This window comes from Quercus suber, unplaced genomic scaffold, assembly GCF_002906115.3.
Source record: "Quercus suber isolate HL8 unplaced genomic scaffold, Cork oak 2.0 scaffold_68, whole genome shotgun sequence".
Classification (NCBI taxonomy): Eukaryota; Viridiplantae; Streptophyta; class Magnoliopsida; order Fagales; family Fagaceae; genus Quercus; species Quercus suber.
The window spans coordinates 336158-351721 of NW_027069533.1; the positions used below are offsets into that span (position 1 = coordinate 336158).

General features: G+C 34.9%; 1 protein-coding gene and 1 long non-coding RNA gene across 2 annotated transcripts; both read right to left on the reverse strand.

The window, feature by feature from the left end:
* Window positions 1-865: 865 nt before the first annotated feature.
* On the reverse strand, window positions 866-12929 carry LOC112015912 (membralin-like protein At1g60995; the record flags this gene model as incomplete). The annotated part of the gene is given in 10 exon segments (XM_065773068.1): window positions 866-1361; window positions 1534-1667; window positions 3450-3533; window positions 6194-6273; window positions 6829-6923; window positions 7040-7101; window positions 7868-7949; window positions 9063-9494; window positions 10475-10537; window positions 12921-12929. Coding segments are annotated over 10 exon segments (1537 nt in total), but the record flags the coding sequence as incomplete, so codon positions are not given.
* Window positions 12930-13069: 140 nt separating this feature from the next.
* On the reverse strand, window positions 13070-15106 carry LOC136067355 (uncharacterized). Its single transcript, XR_010628826.1, has 4 exons — window positions 14649-15106; window positions 14128-14445; window positions 13958-14047; window positions 13070-13457 (listed from the first exon to the last, which is right to left on the reverse strand). It is a non-coding gene; the product is annotated as an uncharacterized LOC136067355 (long non-coding RNA).
* Window positions 15107-15564: the final 458 nt, after the last annotated feature.

Here is a 15564-nt window from a genome sequence, read left to right on the forward strand (position 1 = left end):
GTTAAAGTCTTCCCCACCCCCCCCCCTCTAATATAAGTAATTAATTTACTTATATCGATTTCTTCTTTAGGTCGTTCAAAATGTATAGTGATGTGTCATTTGTAAGGAACACTAGAAACAAATTCCAACCACACATCACATTATTTATAAATATCTCACCTTATATAATAATTAAATGTAAAATGCATTATGTTTCCTAAAAAAAATTCTTATAAAATTTAAAACATTTATATATATAGAGTTTAATTAGAAAATCTAATATATTGTATTAGCTATACCATGTTAGAAACTCCAATAAGTTGGCTAAGTAGTTCCTAAAACCTCATTATACCTATGAGATTGTTGATTTGAAACTTTTTGCCAGCAATTGGTTAATAACATCCTCCGAGTAGTAATGCCTGGGAGCCTTCCTCTTCAAAATAGGGACATGTTTGCGGTTTAAACCCACCTCCACTGTCCACTATACCCATCTTTAAGAAAAAGGGTAGATATCTTTGTTTAACATTCAATTTGATATACTAACCATATGCCCCACTGAGAAAAGCAAAACAAAGTATTTTCTGATAACTGGATATAAGGTAATGAGTAATGACTAATGAATATTCACAATCTCACATGATATATTTCTTTAATTATTATTATTATTATTTTTTCAATCTCCCAAGGACAAAAGTAAGGGGGTTGACTGTATGTTTGTAACATATCCGCTGTATATAATTTCTATACAGACAAGTACATCCAGTTAACCTTGTGCTATACTATTCAACATGAACATATATTACAGTCTAAAACTAACAAAGCAGCACTGAAATCCGCTTCAAAGTTAATGTTCCAACATTATCGCACATTCTGATTGGCTCGGTTTCAGCATAAACTTGTCCTTGCTCTCTCACATCTCTGAACATGGAAAGGAATGAGTTGAGGCCTTCAGAAGAGGCCCCTCCTAAGATCCATAACAAAAGCGAACTGAATGCATTCATTGCCCCAGGGTTGGGACCATTATCTGCCTGCTGAAGAGGGTTCTCTGCTCTGTTTTCACTTTCTGATTGTTCCTGAAGCCCGGATACGTCCATTTCTCCATTTGCTGGCATTGCTGGGTTGGACCCAGGTCTCAACCCAGTCCCAGTTGTCAGGTCCGTGTTAACTGGACCAGGATTCCTTGTATTCAATCTTGTGATGTGTAAAGTCGACGCAAGGATGGTTGAGGAGGTAATGTGGAAATCTGGAGGCTGCTGAAGCTGTGATCGACGGTGCTGCATAAACCTTTGTAAAGCAGGGACCTGAGATGTATTTACAACCATTATAATACTTTGAAGTTGTGAAAGTTTTATCCCGATTTCTATAAGCTCCGAAAGTAATCTTGTTTGTTAGCAGCTAAATATCTATCCTCTGGCAACTGCAGTAGAAGAATCATATATGATGGCTTAAAAGTGAAGATGCAAAAGGACAAGCCTATTGACCAGAAACAAAAATGAGAAACAAGGCCGGCTCATTTTTAACTACAGATTCTGTAGCCTATAAATATTGGGGGGAGGGTGGGTTAAACAAACCTGTAAACTTCAGCATGCGGGTCTGTGTCTCTCTCAATGTAAATGAAACTGACATTGTGGTAGTAAAGAACACAAATAGCGACATCATAAGTACACCACACTTGGTCACAAGGTAGTCTGCATGGAAACCAGATGAATGGCACAAGTTCAGCACAATTTATATCCAGAAAAAGGGAAAAAACATAAAAATAGAGCACAATCTGCATGCAGTTAAATGTCCCTCAGAAAAAAATTTCAGGTTCTTCACTTTTTGTTTACAGTGAAAGAACAAATGCTTTTGGTTATGCTAGTAATGCAGCTATAGAAGATTGAATTGCTGTGGTTATGTGTGCTACAGTGCACTTTTGTCAATTTAAATGTTCATTTTGCTGAAAAAAATTTCAAGTTCTTTGCTTTTTGTTTGCAGTATAAAAACAAACACTCCTTTGGTTTTGATGGTAATGCAGCCATGGAAGATTGATCCGTTGTTGATATGTGTGCTACTGTGCAATTTTGTCAATTTCAAAGTTTATTTTGCAGGGTCCACGTGCCATGTCCAATTGAAGCAAGAGCCCTGCGGCTACAGCTTTAAAGGCTCTCACATTGCTTCCAATTTGGGTCACTTGTTTCAGAATCATAGCTGTTTTCATGTGCAAGTGCAACAAAACATTTGAAATTTCATAAACATCTTGTACATACTTCTATAGTTAGGATAATTTTCATAATTCAGTTTGATCTAGATTATTCAGTAGGAGTCTTCTATTGGGTTTGGGTTTTAGGAGCCTTAACACTACTGGCCCAAGAAAGAGTCCCTATATGCCAAATGGCACTTCCCTCCCAAGTGGAGGGACCTGTCTGGGGGTCAAAAAAAGAAAAGAGAGAGAGAGTGAGTCATTATATATGTGCTGGTGCAGACACTAAATTGAAAATATTGATGTTGATTGATTTCATTAGACCTAAATGATCATGTGATTGACGCAAATTGATTTTATTTCAGCCAAACCACAATTTTGGTCCTTGTACATGTCACAATTACAATTTTGAACCTCTATATTAAATTGTGTCAATTTTGTCCTTTAACTTTCAAAATTAATGTCCCTCAACTTTCAAGATCTAGTCAATTTCGTCCCTCAAGGTAAGTTACACGCACGCCCAACCCACAACCTCACCCTCCACCAAGCACTTGCAAGGGAACAAGGTGTTAGTTCAGCTAGAGCTCATTGGCAATTTGTTCCTCAACTTTCAAAATCAAGTGGAATTTTTCCATGTTCTTCAAACTGTCCTCCACAATCCAACAGTACCCTTCCGTTCCAGCATCAGATAAGAATAACAATAACAATAATAAAAACTGGAAGGTCCACACTAATCTAAAGATGCATTCTCTCAACTGAGTTCCTTCCCCCTCAGAAGTCCTCCTAATCCTTTCCTTCCATATTCTCCACATGTCCACATGAGACTCTTATACTACATTCCATACTCTGTCTAAAAGACTTAGGTCTCCTCCTCCAATGTTGAAGCAACTTCTGAACCCAGTAGTCATCATCACCCATTTAACTCCAACCAACACAAAAACAGAAGTCCACAACTACTCAGCTATTGTGCAATGTGGTGGCAAATGATCCTGCATTCTCACCACTACATTTACACAGTCAAATACAGCACTACTCCACAATTATCTTTTTTTTTTATAAGTAGCACTAGTCCACAATTATTATCACTCATTTTATTGGATTATTTACTGTTAGAATTTTCCCAAAAGACACAGTCCATACAAAAAAGGAAACCTTCATTAGTGCCTTCACTCATTATTAATTACCCAAACTGAAATGCATAATGACATTTGCAATCAGATATTGCAACCTTAGTGTATAAGTATAAAAACATTCCGTCAATGCATATAGATGGCATAGCTCAACAAACCTCCAAATCCTGCAGGACCTTCTGGGGGTAATTGTGCATAACTAAGATTATAAAACTCCTTTGTTTGATAATTGTACAGATAACCTGCAATGAAGTACCAAAACATGCTTAGATAAAATAGAACAGATCACTAACCCAATTATTGACTCTATTCATGCTTATATTATTGGCAATGTGCAATAATAATTCAAAACAGATGGATCAAATCCAACCAACCATCAAAGGTTTGATTAAAGAGTTAGCATTCATTTACCTCACTGCGTACAATTCAATTCAAGCATGCTTCACTCCAACCACAGATCATCAAAGACATTTAGAAGGAACTAAAGCGTTCAATTGTGATTCTTTAGGCAATTCCTTTGAATCTATTATATAATTAGGTTCTCCTCTTTCTAAAACAATTTTCATATTACTCACAAAAAATAAAAGAAGGAATTAATGCAGCTAAGATAGGTCAATCAAAATGTATAAAACTGCCACAAACCATACACAAGTTCAATAATTTAAATATAAAGAGAAAGTCATCATCATCATAAGCATTATAATTTGAAGTTTTGAACTAGTGCAACAAGGACAAATAAAGAAAGTAATGCAATACAAAACCAAAACGGATGCAGCAACAAAATAGAAGAACAGAAAAATATAAATAACCTAGAACTCAGCACCTAGGGTTTCTTGGAGTTGGTACCAAGCGAGATAGGAAACCTAGGAGTCAGTAGTTAGGGTTAGCCAGAGTCAACACCAAACCATTAGAAAAATTCCAAGAGTATTTTTATTAATCAAGCAAACTGTAAACTTTTGAGTACAATATTGTGCTTATATAAATTACTGACTTAACCCTTAATTCTAACTTACTAAGGAAACTTAATTATTGAATTACAAAAATAACTTTGACTTAAGGAAATAAAATAAAATAATAATAACCTAATTAACTAATATCTATAATAAAATCCAATTGACCAATAAAAATACAACTGAATTCCAAAATTGGATAAAACTAAATTAAAATAAAATTTCTTCGCACTTCTCCCCTAATTAGAAAAAACTCATCCTCAAATTTTGAAGTGTGGAAGAATAAGAACTTTTGCAAGTGAAACTTGCTTCAACTCAAGAATTGTCTTTTTTCTTATTTTCTTTTTTGTGGCAAGTTCAATTCATTAAAAAGTTAAAAAAGCATAACAGTGTACAATGAGAAAAAGACAGCAAGTAAAAAAGAATACATAGCATAAAAAAGTCAAAGCCAATCAACAGCAGGGCATAACGAATCTAGGAATTCCATCAAAGAAAACATGGATAGAGTACTAGATTGTGATGACCAATTGAAGAAAGTCTTCTAAAAGAGAAACTTGAGATTTCGTAAAGATAGCTCCTTTCCCTCAAACGGATGGCAATTATGTTCCACCCAAACACACCACATAACACAAGCTACCCTCCAAACTTTTACATATCCACAAACTCCCCAAACTCCAACCCAAGACTCCAACATAGCTTCAACTGAACTTGGAATAACCAAGCAAGCCCAACTATGCAAAATAAGAAAGCCCACATCTCCAAAACAGTAGGAAAATGCAGCAATAGATGGCTAACAGATTCACCATCTGACTTACATAAACAACACCAGTCCACTATATTCTATAACAAAACCTCTCTTATGAAGATTGTTTGTTGTCAAAATTTTTCCTATGGCCGCGTCCCAAACAAAATAAGAAAGCCCAAATCTCATGAATCATCTTTAATAGCATTGAGAATAAACACGCCTTGTGTTCCACTACATCATTATATTCGTATGGAATTATAATCAATTGTGCAAATTATACATCCTAATCTCGATCCATTGGTCCGGTAAAGTTTTGACGGCAAATAGTACGTGAAACAAGGGCAACAGTGAAGAGACAATGCCCTTGTCACAGTTAAATTAAAAAATAAAAATTTTAGAAAATTGGGAAAAGTTTCAACAAAACTAAAACTAATGCAATAACATAATTGAAGTTTTTGATTTGATAGATTTATGTAATTTTCATGATTTATTGTATAGTCCCCAGTTGTATACAGCATATATTCTTGGGTGACTCTATTTTTCCGATATATACAAAATTTCCATTGCTTATCCAAAATATAATAATATAAATAACAAGAAAATAAAAATAACCTAGGAGACAACACCAAGAGTTGTTTTTTATAGTCAACACCAAACGAAATAGAAAACCTAGGAGTAAACACCAAACAACTGGAAAATTTTTAAGAGAAATTATATTAATCAAGCAGACTGTAAGATTTTGAGTACAATATTGTCCTCAATAGAATGCTACAACTTAACCCAAGTTCTAATTGACTTAGAAAACCTAACTATTGAATTTCACCCCCCCCCCCAAAAAAAAAAAAAAACCACTCGACTCTACGAAATTAAACAAATTTTTTTTTTTTGATAAGCACGAAATTAAAGAATTTTATTTAATTTAAAATGAAATAAAATAAAATTCTAATAACCTAATTAAGTAATAATGCCCAAAAAAGAAAATACAATTGACTTCCAAAATTAAACAATAAAAAAAATCTCTACTAGATCGTATGACAAGTTGGCAACCGTTAGAAACATGCCAATTCAAAAAAGACAGAAACATAATAATGAAGTATTAAATAACACGAGGGTATAATCCAAAGACACATAGTGTGAGAATGAAAAAACTCTTGCAATACGTACAGAAAACAAGATTTTAACAAATAAATTTGTAAGGGGATGTCACCTTGACCAGTAGAAGTCAATATACTATTCATCAAAATAGTATCATATCCAACGATTCTGTTTATGAGGAGTTGCTGCCACCTGGTAATAAGAAAATATCCATTTACGTTCAACTCTCTACAAATATGCATACACCTCAAATTATAAAGTTCAACAAATGTTAGACAAAAATGTTTAAAACATAATTAAGTTTACCAAATTGCGAGGAAGCTGTGTAAAGCTTTCAATTGATCTCAAACAAGCACACTAATGGTATACTGAAGTTAGAACCTTTGTATTATTCCTAGAAGAATGCCAGTACATTATCTTCCTAAACAGGCATTGACACAATTGTTCTCAGTGGCTCTAGCTAGTCAACAAAAAGAAAAGCTTTAAGGTTTAAATCACAGATGATTCTCAATCTGTATTCTAGGTTTCATACTACAGAAAGGCAGCCCCAGTTCCAGTATTGGAGGAAGCACATGGCATGGAAAGCATATATAAAGGTCCATGGAAATTAAAATTTTGAAACAGACTGATATCAGAATTATGAATCAAGACTTTAAAACCAATAATTGAAGCAAAAATAGGCTCTAGACAGAAAAATTGCCACTTCCAAGCTCAATTCAAACCAGAGTTATGTTCAGAAGAAATAACCTGTTACCAAAACAGGAATGTCGAGCTGAAATGCTAATGTTAACGGTGCGAATATTATGGCGAGACCTTGCTTCTTCAGGTAGCAAAAAATATCCCTGCAGGACAAGCGCTTATTAGAATATTGAAATGTTAGATGTTAGAAAACCACAGCAGAGTATGCAGACAAATTTCATGAATTGCAAGGAGGAATCAAATTTGGTGAAAAGATTACCTTTTCCATAGTGTATATATATGTTGGCTCAAATGCTTTGATTCTCTTCTCAAGTGAATGCACTGAAACAGATGCAAAAAGTAATAGCAAAAAACAAGAAATATATAGCACAACTTAGGAAATCAACAAAGTGAATGTTTTATCATTAAACTTCTATCACAATAGGAAAACAAGGTGGTTCAATACCTCTACAGGCCTTACCAAGAAAATTATCTTAGCAATTATTATTAACACTTTCTACTTATCAACAAAAATTATTATTAACATTTTCCCAGTTCCCCCCTCCCCCTCCCCCAATAGAAAGGGAACAAACAAACTTGAATATCTTCTCTCTATATCTCTCTAATGGTCTAACTGTCAGTTGGGTGATGGGTCCCACCCAAATAATTAGGTATGCTTCAGTACAGATATTCAGTGAATAATGTGGCAAGATCATAATTGGGGTAAAATGTAATTATTGACCCAACCCTTTTACAATTCACCCAAAGCTGCTCTTGGCAGCCCTAAAGAATGCTGCTAAGCAAAAATAACAAAAATGAACTCCCAAAATAAACTTGTTTCAATGGATTTTGTCCCCGTTGTATTTTGTAAGTATAAAACATTTGCCAACTAACCAAAAAGCTGAAGTTAGATTGAGCACCAATATAGTAAACTGGCATTCTAGAATTACAGTCAGCATGGCTACTAGGGACTCACATTCATCCAAGTGAGGACAATAAATTTTAAGAGACTACAGTTCTACCTAAGAGTTTTCAATTTTTGCATAATCACTATAATTCTGCAACACGATGATAGTAAATGAGGAGAACTAAAAAAATTTCCATTTACCTGCATATGAATTAAGCCTGTCCAAATGAAGTATACGCAACCACTTGGGAATATCAATATTTAAATTTATACCTGCAAGATTCTGCACTTGAAATTTCAAATTCAGTAAATAGAGACTTGGCCTTGATACAATAAATCAAATACGGTACAGTATAAGTTTCTCCTTATAATGCATTAAGAAACCAAGCAACTTTCACAGTGCATGTTTGGAAAAATATGAGAGGGAGAGAGAAAGAGAGAGAGAGAGATTTTTTTTTTTTGGTAAGTAACTGAACAACATCTGCATCAAATATTGAAGCCACCAGTCAGTGCTGCTGGCTGATAATAACAAGAAATATTAAAACCTGTATGTTATGAGTATGAAGACCAATAGAGGGCTTCCATCACACATTTAGTATGACTAGAATTTTTTTTTAAAGAAATTCAAATTTTAATAAATTAATAAGATGACATGATTTGAACTAAGCAGAACTTCATGATAGATATATGAGATTTTCCAATACAAAAAATATGTGGAGATTTAGCCTCAGGGTACATGCATCCACATTGACCAGTATCTAGCCTCGTGTCTTCTCCTAGTATATCTTTTTTTGATAAGTCGATAGTTTATGTCTTCTCCAAGTCTATCATCAATATATCAATAAAGTTGAAACTAAGTGCCTGTTTGGGAGGGCAGTTTAAAATCAGACTTTTTCAAAGTACATCATTTTAAAACCTTACCTTTTTAAGTGTAGCTTTTTCAAACAACCCTTTTTTTTATAAGTAATCAAACAACCCATTTTCAGAAAAGCTAAAAATTAAGCTGTACCAAATGGACACAAAGACCATTTTAAAACAATGTCACATATATTCACCCCGACAAAGACAAATCAAAAGAATTGAGACAATATATAAATTATTGGATCATTACGTTCTACGATCCACAACATCTAGAAAGTACCCAGACCCAGAGGCAGATAACTACAACAGAACACATGCTCATATTTTAAAAGGAAGCCTAAAATCTCAAAAACAACAAAAATGACAAAGAAAAGGACACGAGCAATTAAAGTGCTGTTTAAGATAAAATGTGATTTAAAATAGCTCCTAGTACAGCGAGCAGAAACTTCCATGATTCAGTAATAAAAAAAGGGGATATTGTATTGAATACATAATAATCTAGCTACAGATAAGAACATTTTCTTCATCTACTCACCCACAACTTCCAGAAACTTCTAATGAGCTGCACTGCATGTCGCCAAATAAATAACAGACGCTTGTACCACTTTTTGCCAAAATGAAATACTGCTGCTTTAAATGTCTCTCTGGCAGATAAAGGGAAACTACGCCGCTCTTTATCAATTTTGATGACTGTGTCATCTACTGTTGGCTTAGAGCTTTGACAACTCATTGAAGTTTCTGCTTGATGCTCAAGAAGCTCGGTGTCAGTCTTCCAGAACTTCCAGGCTAGTTTGCTCCTTCTAGTACCAGAACCAACCCAATTTAACCAAAATTTTGAAGCCAAAAATGTCAATCCATCTCCATCCACATTTGCATTTTCCAATTTATTCGTCACGGTTTTCAAACCAGGAACATCAATCGCATTAGATTCAGACTCATTGTGCGACCACAACCCTGCACTAGTTATCTATACCAAAGTAAAAAAAATTGGTTACAAAACATGACTGTTTGGCCAACTTAAGAAACAAAACCAAAGTCATCTGTCAAATGCACAGTAAATCACACAAAATAGATCTCAAAAAAAGTGATACATACAATTTTCAAAGTAAAATTTATGATTTTTCACCAGGAACAAAAAATATGAGAGTTAACAAAGAAATCTACCACAGACACACAATATCTAATTAATAAGCATTAAACTCACGTTGTGACTACTAAGTATTAATGATATCCACAAAAACCTCCAAAACAACAATTGATAATGTCCTAGGAAGAAATTAACTTGAATGCAACATAGACAGAAATTCCTGAAAACCAGGTCATAGCTACGTATGAATCAACGCCAACAAATTACACCACAAGATTTTCCCCATTTCCCATGAAGAAATGGGGAAATTAAATAAGAATTAATAAAACTACAATGACTAAGGACATAGTTGCAACACCCTGTTGTTAGCCAAGATCAACTAGTTGCAGATTGAGAAAGTATATGATCTGGAAGGATGAAAATTCCCAAAGTCCAAAGGGAGCTAAACATGATGATACCAAGCCCATTTACGCTCCATTTATTTCGATGTTAACGTTTTTTGAAAAATGAATCATTTTCCAAAAAGTATTTTTTGGAAAACTATCTCATTTTCCTATGTTTGGTAGCGACCTTAAAATGATTTGAAAAACTATCTCTTGGCTTCCCTTATTTAGCTTGACATGAGATAAGAGTTGTTTTCCAGAAAATTATAGTGGAAAACAACCTCTAAAAAATAAGCCATGGTTTTAATAGGTTTCCCATCTTTTCTAATACTACCAAACATAGGAAAACGCAAAAATCTATCTTCACATAGGGTTTTCCATCGAAACATACAGAGCAATAGTAACTACCCAGAGGGAATACTTTGCAGAAACACACAAATAAAGCTAACCTATCAGAAATGAAAGACAATATATTACCTTAATTTGGATGAGTTGTGCTTCTTTCATTTCAGCCCCAGAGAGCTCCCTAGAACAGCCAGGCTTCAAATGCAAAAGCACAGATTTNAAAAAGTCTATTATATATATATATATATATGCTTATGTAAAGTGAGTTAGCTTCTGGCATAGCAGAGAAAAACAAGGAAACAGTTTTCCTAAACAAATTGTACAAACATCACATGACGGCCTTAATAAAATAACAAATCTAAAAATTGAGAAAGTTTAGACACACAACAAAATCTCACAATATTTTCACAATACTCTTGTTTTTTGTTGAGATGAAGTTGAAAATAATTTATTTTATTTTATTTTATTCTGACCAATGATGTACTAACACCTTAATTTATTGTAGAAATATTGTGAGATTTTGTGGTGTTACGAAAACAACTCCTCCCACTTTAAACAAAATGACACAATAAATGCCACCAAAATAAAATTGTTAACTCTTTTTCTTTTTCCACTTCCCTAAATTTACTTCTTTTCTCATTTGAAGTTTTGCCCTGTGGAGCTCTAATTACACATAATAATAATAATAATAATAATAATAATAATAATAATAATAGAGTATGGTACTAAAGTTGAATTTTTTTTTTCTCAAATTATATCTCTAAACTTTATGTATATGGATTAATCTCATACTTTGATGATTCATTGTCAATAATGAATTAGATGTTTTACCATTGTTTATTTATTTTACAATTTTTTTAATTTTAATAGGCATTGTATGACAATTATTGTTTGTTTTTAATTTTAATAGGCATTGTCTATAATTGTATTTATTGCAACTCATGCATTGTTTATTAGGCATTGTTTACTTTAATTTTAATAGGCATTGTTTATTTATAATTTTAATAGGCATTACATGAAACTCATGCATAAAAAAGACTTACGAACACAATCAACTAGGCATCTAACTCAGTGGTGAAAATCACATATTGTAAACACAAACTTTTCCTAATCATTTGACTATTACCTCAATTTACAAGGTTGGCCCAGTGGTTAAATGGATAGCACGTTGGTGGATAGAGACACTGACACTGAGAGTAGACTTGCAGATGGTGACCCAACATCAAAGTTCCTGCTTCAAGTTTCTGACTTGCACATGGACTTGGAATGAGAGAGTGTATGAATCACAGATGGACGACTACAAGAGAGATAGATAAAACAAGTTAAAGCTAACGAAGGGATTTTTGTTAAAAGGTACTCGAGCTCAAAGAACTCGAGTACCATTCATTATACATTTACTACGATGGTTGGGGACGGTTGGGGGACAGTAAGTAGGTGTGCAATAAGTGTGCCGCATGGTACTCGAGTTTGGTGCACTCGAGTACTGTAGAGGTATCCATGCAGAAGTTTGGCTCGGGGTATTTTTTTTAAATATGGTAAGACAAATTAGTACCCGAGTTTCTGTAACTCGGGTACCAATCTGCCTTACCACAGTTTGTTAAAAAAAAAAAACTTGAGCCAACTGCATATTTAGGTAAGGCAGATTAGTACCTGAGTCTCTGAAACTCGGGTACCAATCTACCTTACCATATTTTGTTAAAAAAAAACCTAGAGCCAATTGCCTTACTATATTTAGGTAAGGCAGATTGGTACCCGAGTCTGTGAAACTCGGGTACCAATCTGCCTTACACAGTTTGTTAAAAAAAACCTGAGCCAACTGCAATATTTAGGTAAGGCAGATTGTTACCCGAGTTTGTGAAACTCGGGTACCAATCTGCCTTACCTAATATTGCAGTTGGCTCAGGTTTTTTTTTTTTAAAATGGTAAGGTAGATTGGTACCGACTTACAGAACTCGGGTACCAATCTGCCTTACCTAATATTGTAGTTGGCTCAGGTTTTTTTTAAAAAAATGGTAAGATAGATTGGTACCCGACTTACAGAAACTCGGGTACAATCTGCCTTACATATGGCTCAGTTTTTTTTAACAAAATATGGTAAGGCAGATTGGTACTCGAGTTTCACAGACTCGGGTACCAATCTGCCTTACCTAAATATTGCAGTTGGCTCAGGTTTTTTTAACAAACTGTGGTAAGGCAGATTGGTACCCGAGTTACTGTAACTCGGGTACCAATCTGCCTTACCTAAATATTGGGGTGGTACCAGTTTGCCTTACATAAATATTGGGGTTGGAAATTTCCATTCGAAGTAGGTCAAATCAGGATAAAAAGTCATACATATCTACTGCTTTTAATGAATCAAGCTCGCCCACTAGCTGCTTAGTTTGATTAACAGAATTATAATTTATAAATACTTTCCATTATCCTTGATATATTTATCCTATTTGTGCTAAGGATTATTGAAACTTTGGTAATCTTTAATTTGCAGCTCTGCATTCCCACGCTATCCTCACGAAGGATTTCTCATATTTGAGACGTTCAGGCAATATATTTTCATCACAAATCAAACTTCTACACATACAGTTGCCATATGAATGCCTAAAAAGACAAATCCAATCCAATCCAATCCAATCCAATCCAACACAAAACTGTACAAAACAGTTGAGTTAACATCAGCATTAGAACAAATGCAACATTCAAGGTGTTTTGCTTCTCATGACATGTTTTCTGATATATTTACAACCATAAAGCAGACATTTCACACAACAGAAAATGAACACCAAACATTTGGATCATTCTTGACAATGACTGACTTGACTTCCAGCTTCACAAACTACCAAACAAATTGTACTTAAGAAATGGATAGTTCATACTTCATGTCCTACTTCACACAAACCTAAGAGTGATATCTAGTCTAATAGGTGGGGCCTAAAAGAGCAAGAAGAAAGGCCCTGTAATGGCCTGATGTCTTTGAGTGAACAGCATCATTCAAAGTTTTTCCATATTTCTTCTGGTACTTTGCCTTTATATACTACATATCGATCTCAGCCCTTGTTACAACTATCCTTATTAGCGTAGTGTCATTTGTTCCCAAACCCTTCATTGCATTGTGTAAAACCTATAAAATTTTTTTATGAATGTTTACATTTCTATTTGAAGTAAATTATGTCACAACTGACATATGAAATTTAGAGTTACAAACTGCCAAAATTTATTCCATATTCCATCACATCAAAAAAGGATATAAAAATGGAATTCAACAAATCAAATAATTTTCATTATTTGCAAAATGAGCATAATTTAATTTATATTCAGGGTGTAGTTCCAGCCAATCCCAAACAATTTGGGATAAGGTTTTATTGTTCTTGTGGTTATATTCAGTGTGTGGTTCCATGATTCTCTAAAGTCAACAGTAGTGAGAGGGCAAAGGAACATCTGCAGATGATATAGCATCTCCTCCAAGTAAATTAAAAGTATACAATTTTTATGTCCAATGAAATCTCAGAGCAAAAATATGTGGAATTTGAAGAAAAGGAAAAGCATCCAACTCTTCTTTTCCATCAAACTTAAGGAAATTGTGGGTTAAAACATTTTTCTAGAAAAAAGTTAAATTGATACCTTTGCGAAGTACTTTCTTGGATTGTGATCACATTGTAAGATAGTCAGAAGGGCAAACTCAAAGTTACCAGAGGTTTCCTTTTTTACTGCCTGCAATAAGTCAAGCATGCATAAGCAGGGAAGCAAAGATTTTGTAGGGAGGATGGCTTAACACTGCACTATAGACATACCTTTTTTAACGAGTTTCCATAAAAATTATGGTAAGCAGAATCAACTGCAACCAATTGTGCCCTGCTTCTTCCACTGAAAATGTGTATGAAAGTGTTCTCATTAGTTCCCAACCTCTTCTCCCTGGCTTTGATTCGAAGTAGGTCGAATCAGGATAAAAATTTCCATTCTTTATAATCGGGATCCACTGTGAAACCATACATATCTACTGATTCACAAATAGAGAGAGCAAATTCAAGAGCCTTGAGCCCAGTTCCTTTTGCTGCTGAACCAAAGGATCCACCTAGCATAAGATATACATGATTTTTTATTGGAACTTCCTGCATAACAAGCATCCCCAGGAAAAAGAACAAAAATCAGTAAGATAATTATCCCCAAAAGCAAGTAATTTGCCATAGTTTAATCAAGCAAATGCCTGAGTGGCCATCTATTTAAGAGGGAATACAAATGAGCCAAGACAAGTAACTGGGGGAAGAAATGAACAATAAATTGTGGGAATCAATGCAGAAGAAACATAACAAACCTGTAGAAATGTTGGATTTTGAGCATTTTTGGTTCGGACATGACCAAAAACCATAATAAATAATAAGGCAACTTGAGGGAGGTTGATCATTTCCACCATATGCACTGCTGGGACCACTAGGCTTCATTTGTGGTGGTGCAGTTTACCAAAAGCTTTAAGGTTCTAATTTCATCTGCAGATATGTCAACATGCTCGAGCTGGTTTTTGTGTATAAAAGGAAAAACACATATGCAGCTTAATAGGATAAACGTGTAACAGGCTGAGCTTTTGACTAGATATCAATATATGCCATTAAGGAAAATAAAGCAATTAGAACTACCAAATTAGCACTGATTCTTGACCATTCTTGAATCACCCCCGTTTTCTTCTCCTCACTGGTTCCTTGACTGGTCTCACCTTGCCTGAAAAGAACACAAGCAAATACTAATATGCAAATCATTTAATTATAAAGAGATGTATATGTAATCGGTATTGAATCGAAGTATAGTACCATTTCCAGTCCCATAGTCAGGAGGATGTGTCCGTGTCCGTTGCGGCCTTTGCGACCGACCCTCAATGTGTGAAGCCTCTGGTAGGGGGTGGGTATCTGTGTTTGGATGAACTCGGTATGCACAAACTCAGGGGGGACAGCACCAGGGGTGGGTCGCCCAGCAGTGGGCATGAATCTCATCTCATCTCTACCATGTACATTTGTGGGGGTAGTGCCGGTATTCAGTGGGGGAGATGTACGGGTGGTGGGCAATGGGGATGTAGTAGGGGATGTGGGTGGGCAGGTACCATCGGTCCTTATGGATGGGGACCGAGATGTGTCCCTATGGGCAAACTTATGGGATGGACCCACATCATCGTGTGCCATGGAGCCCATGTCATAACCAGTGTCCAAACACATCTCATCTGCTATCTGACTTACTTTCTC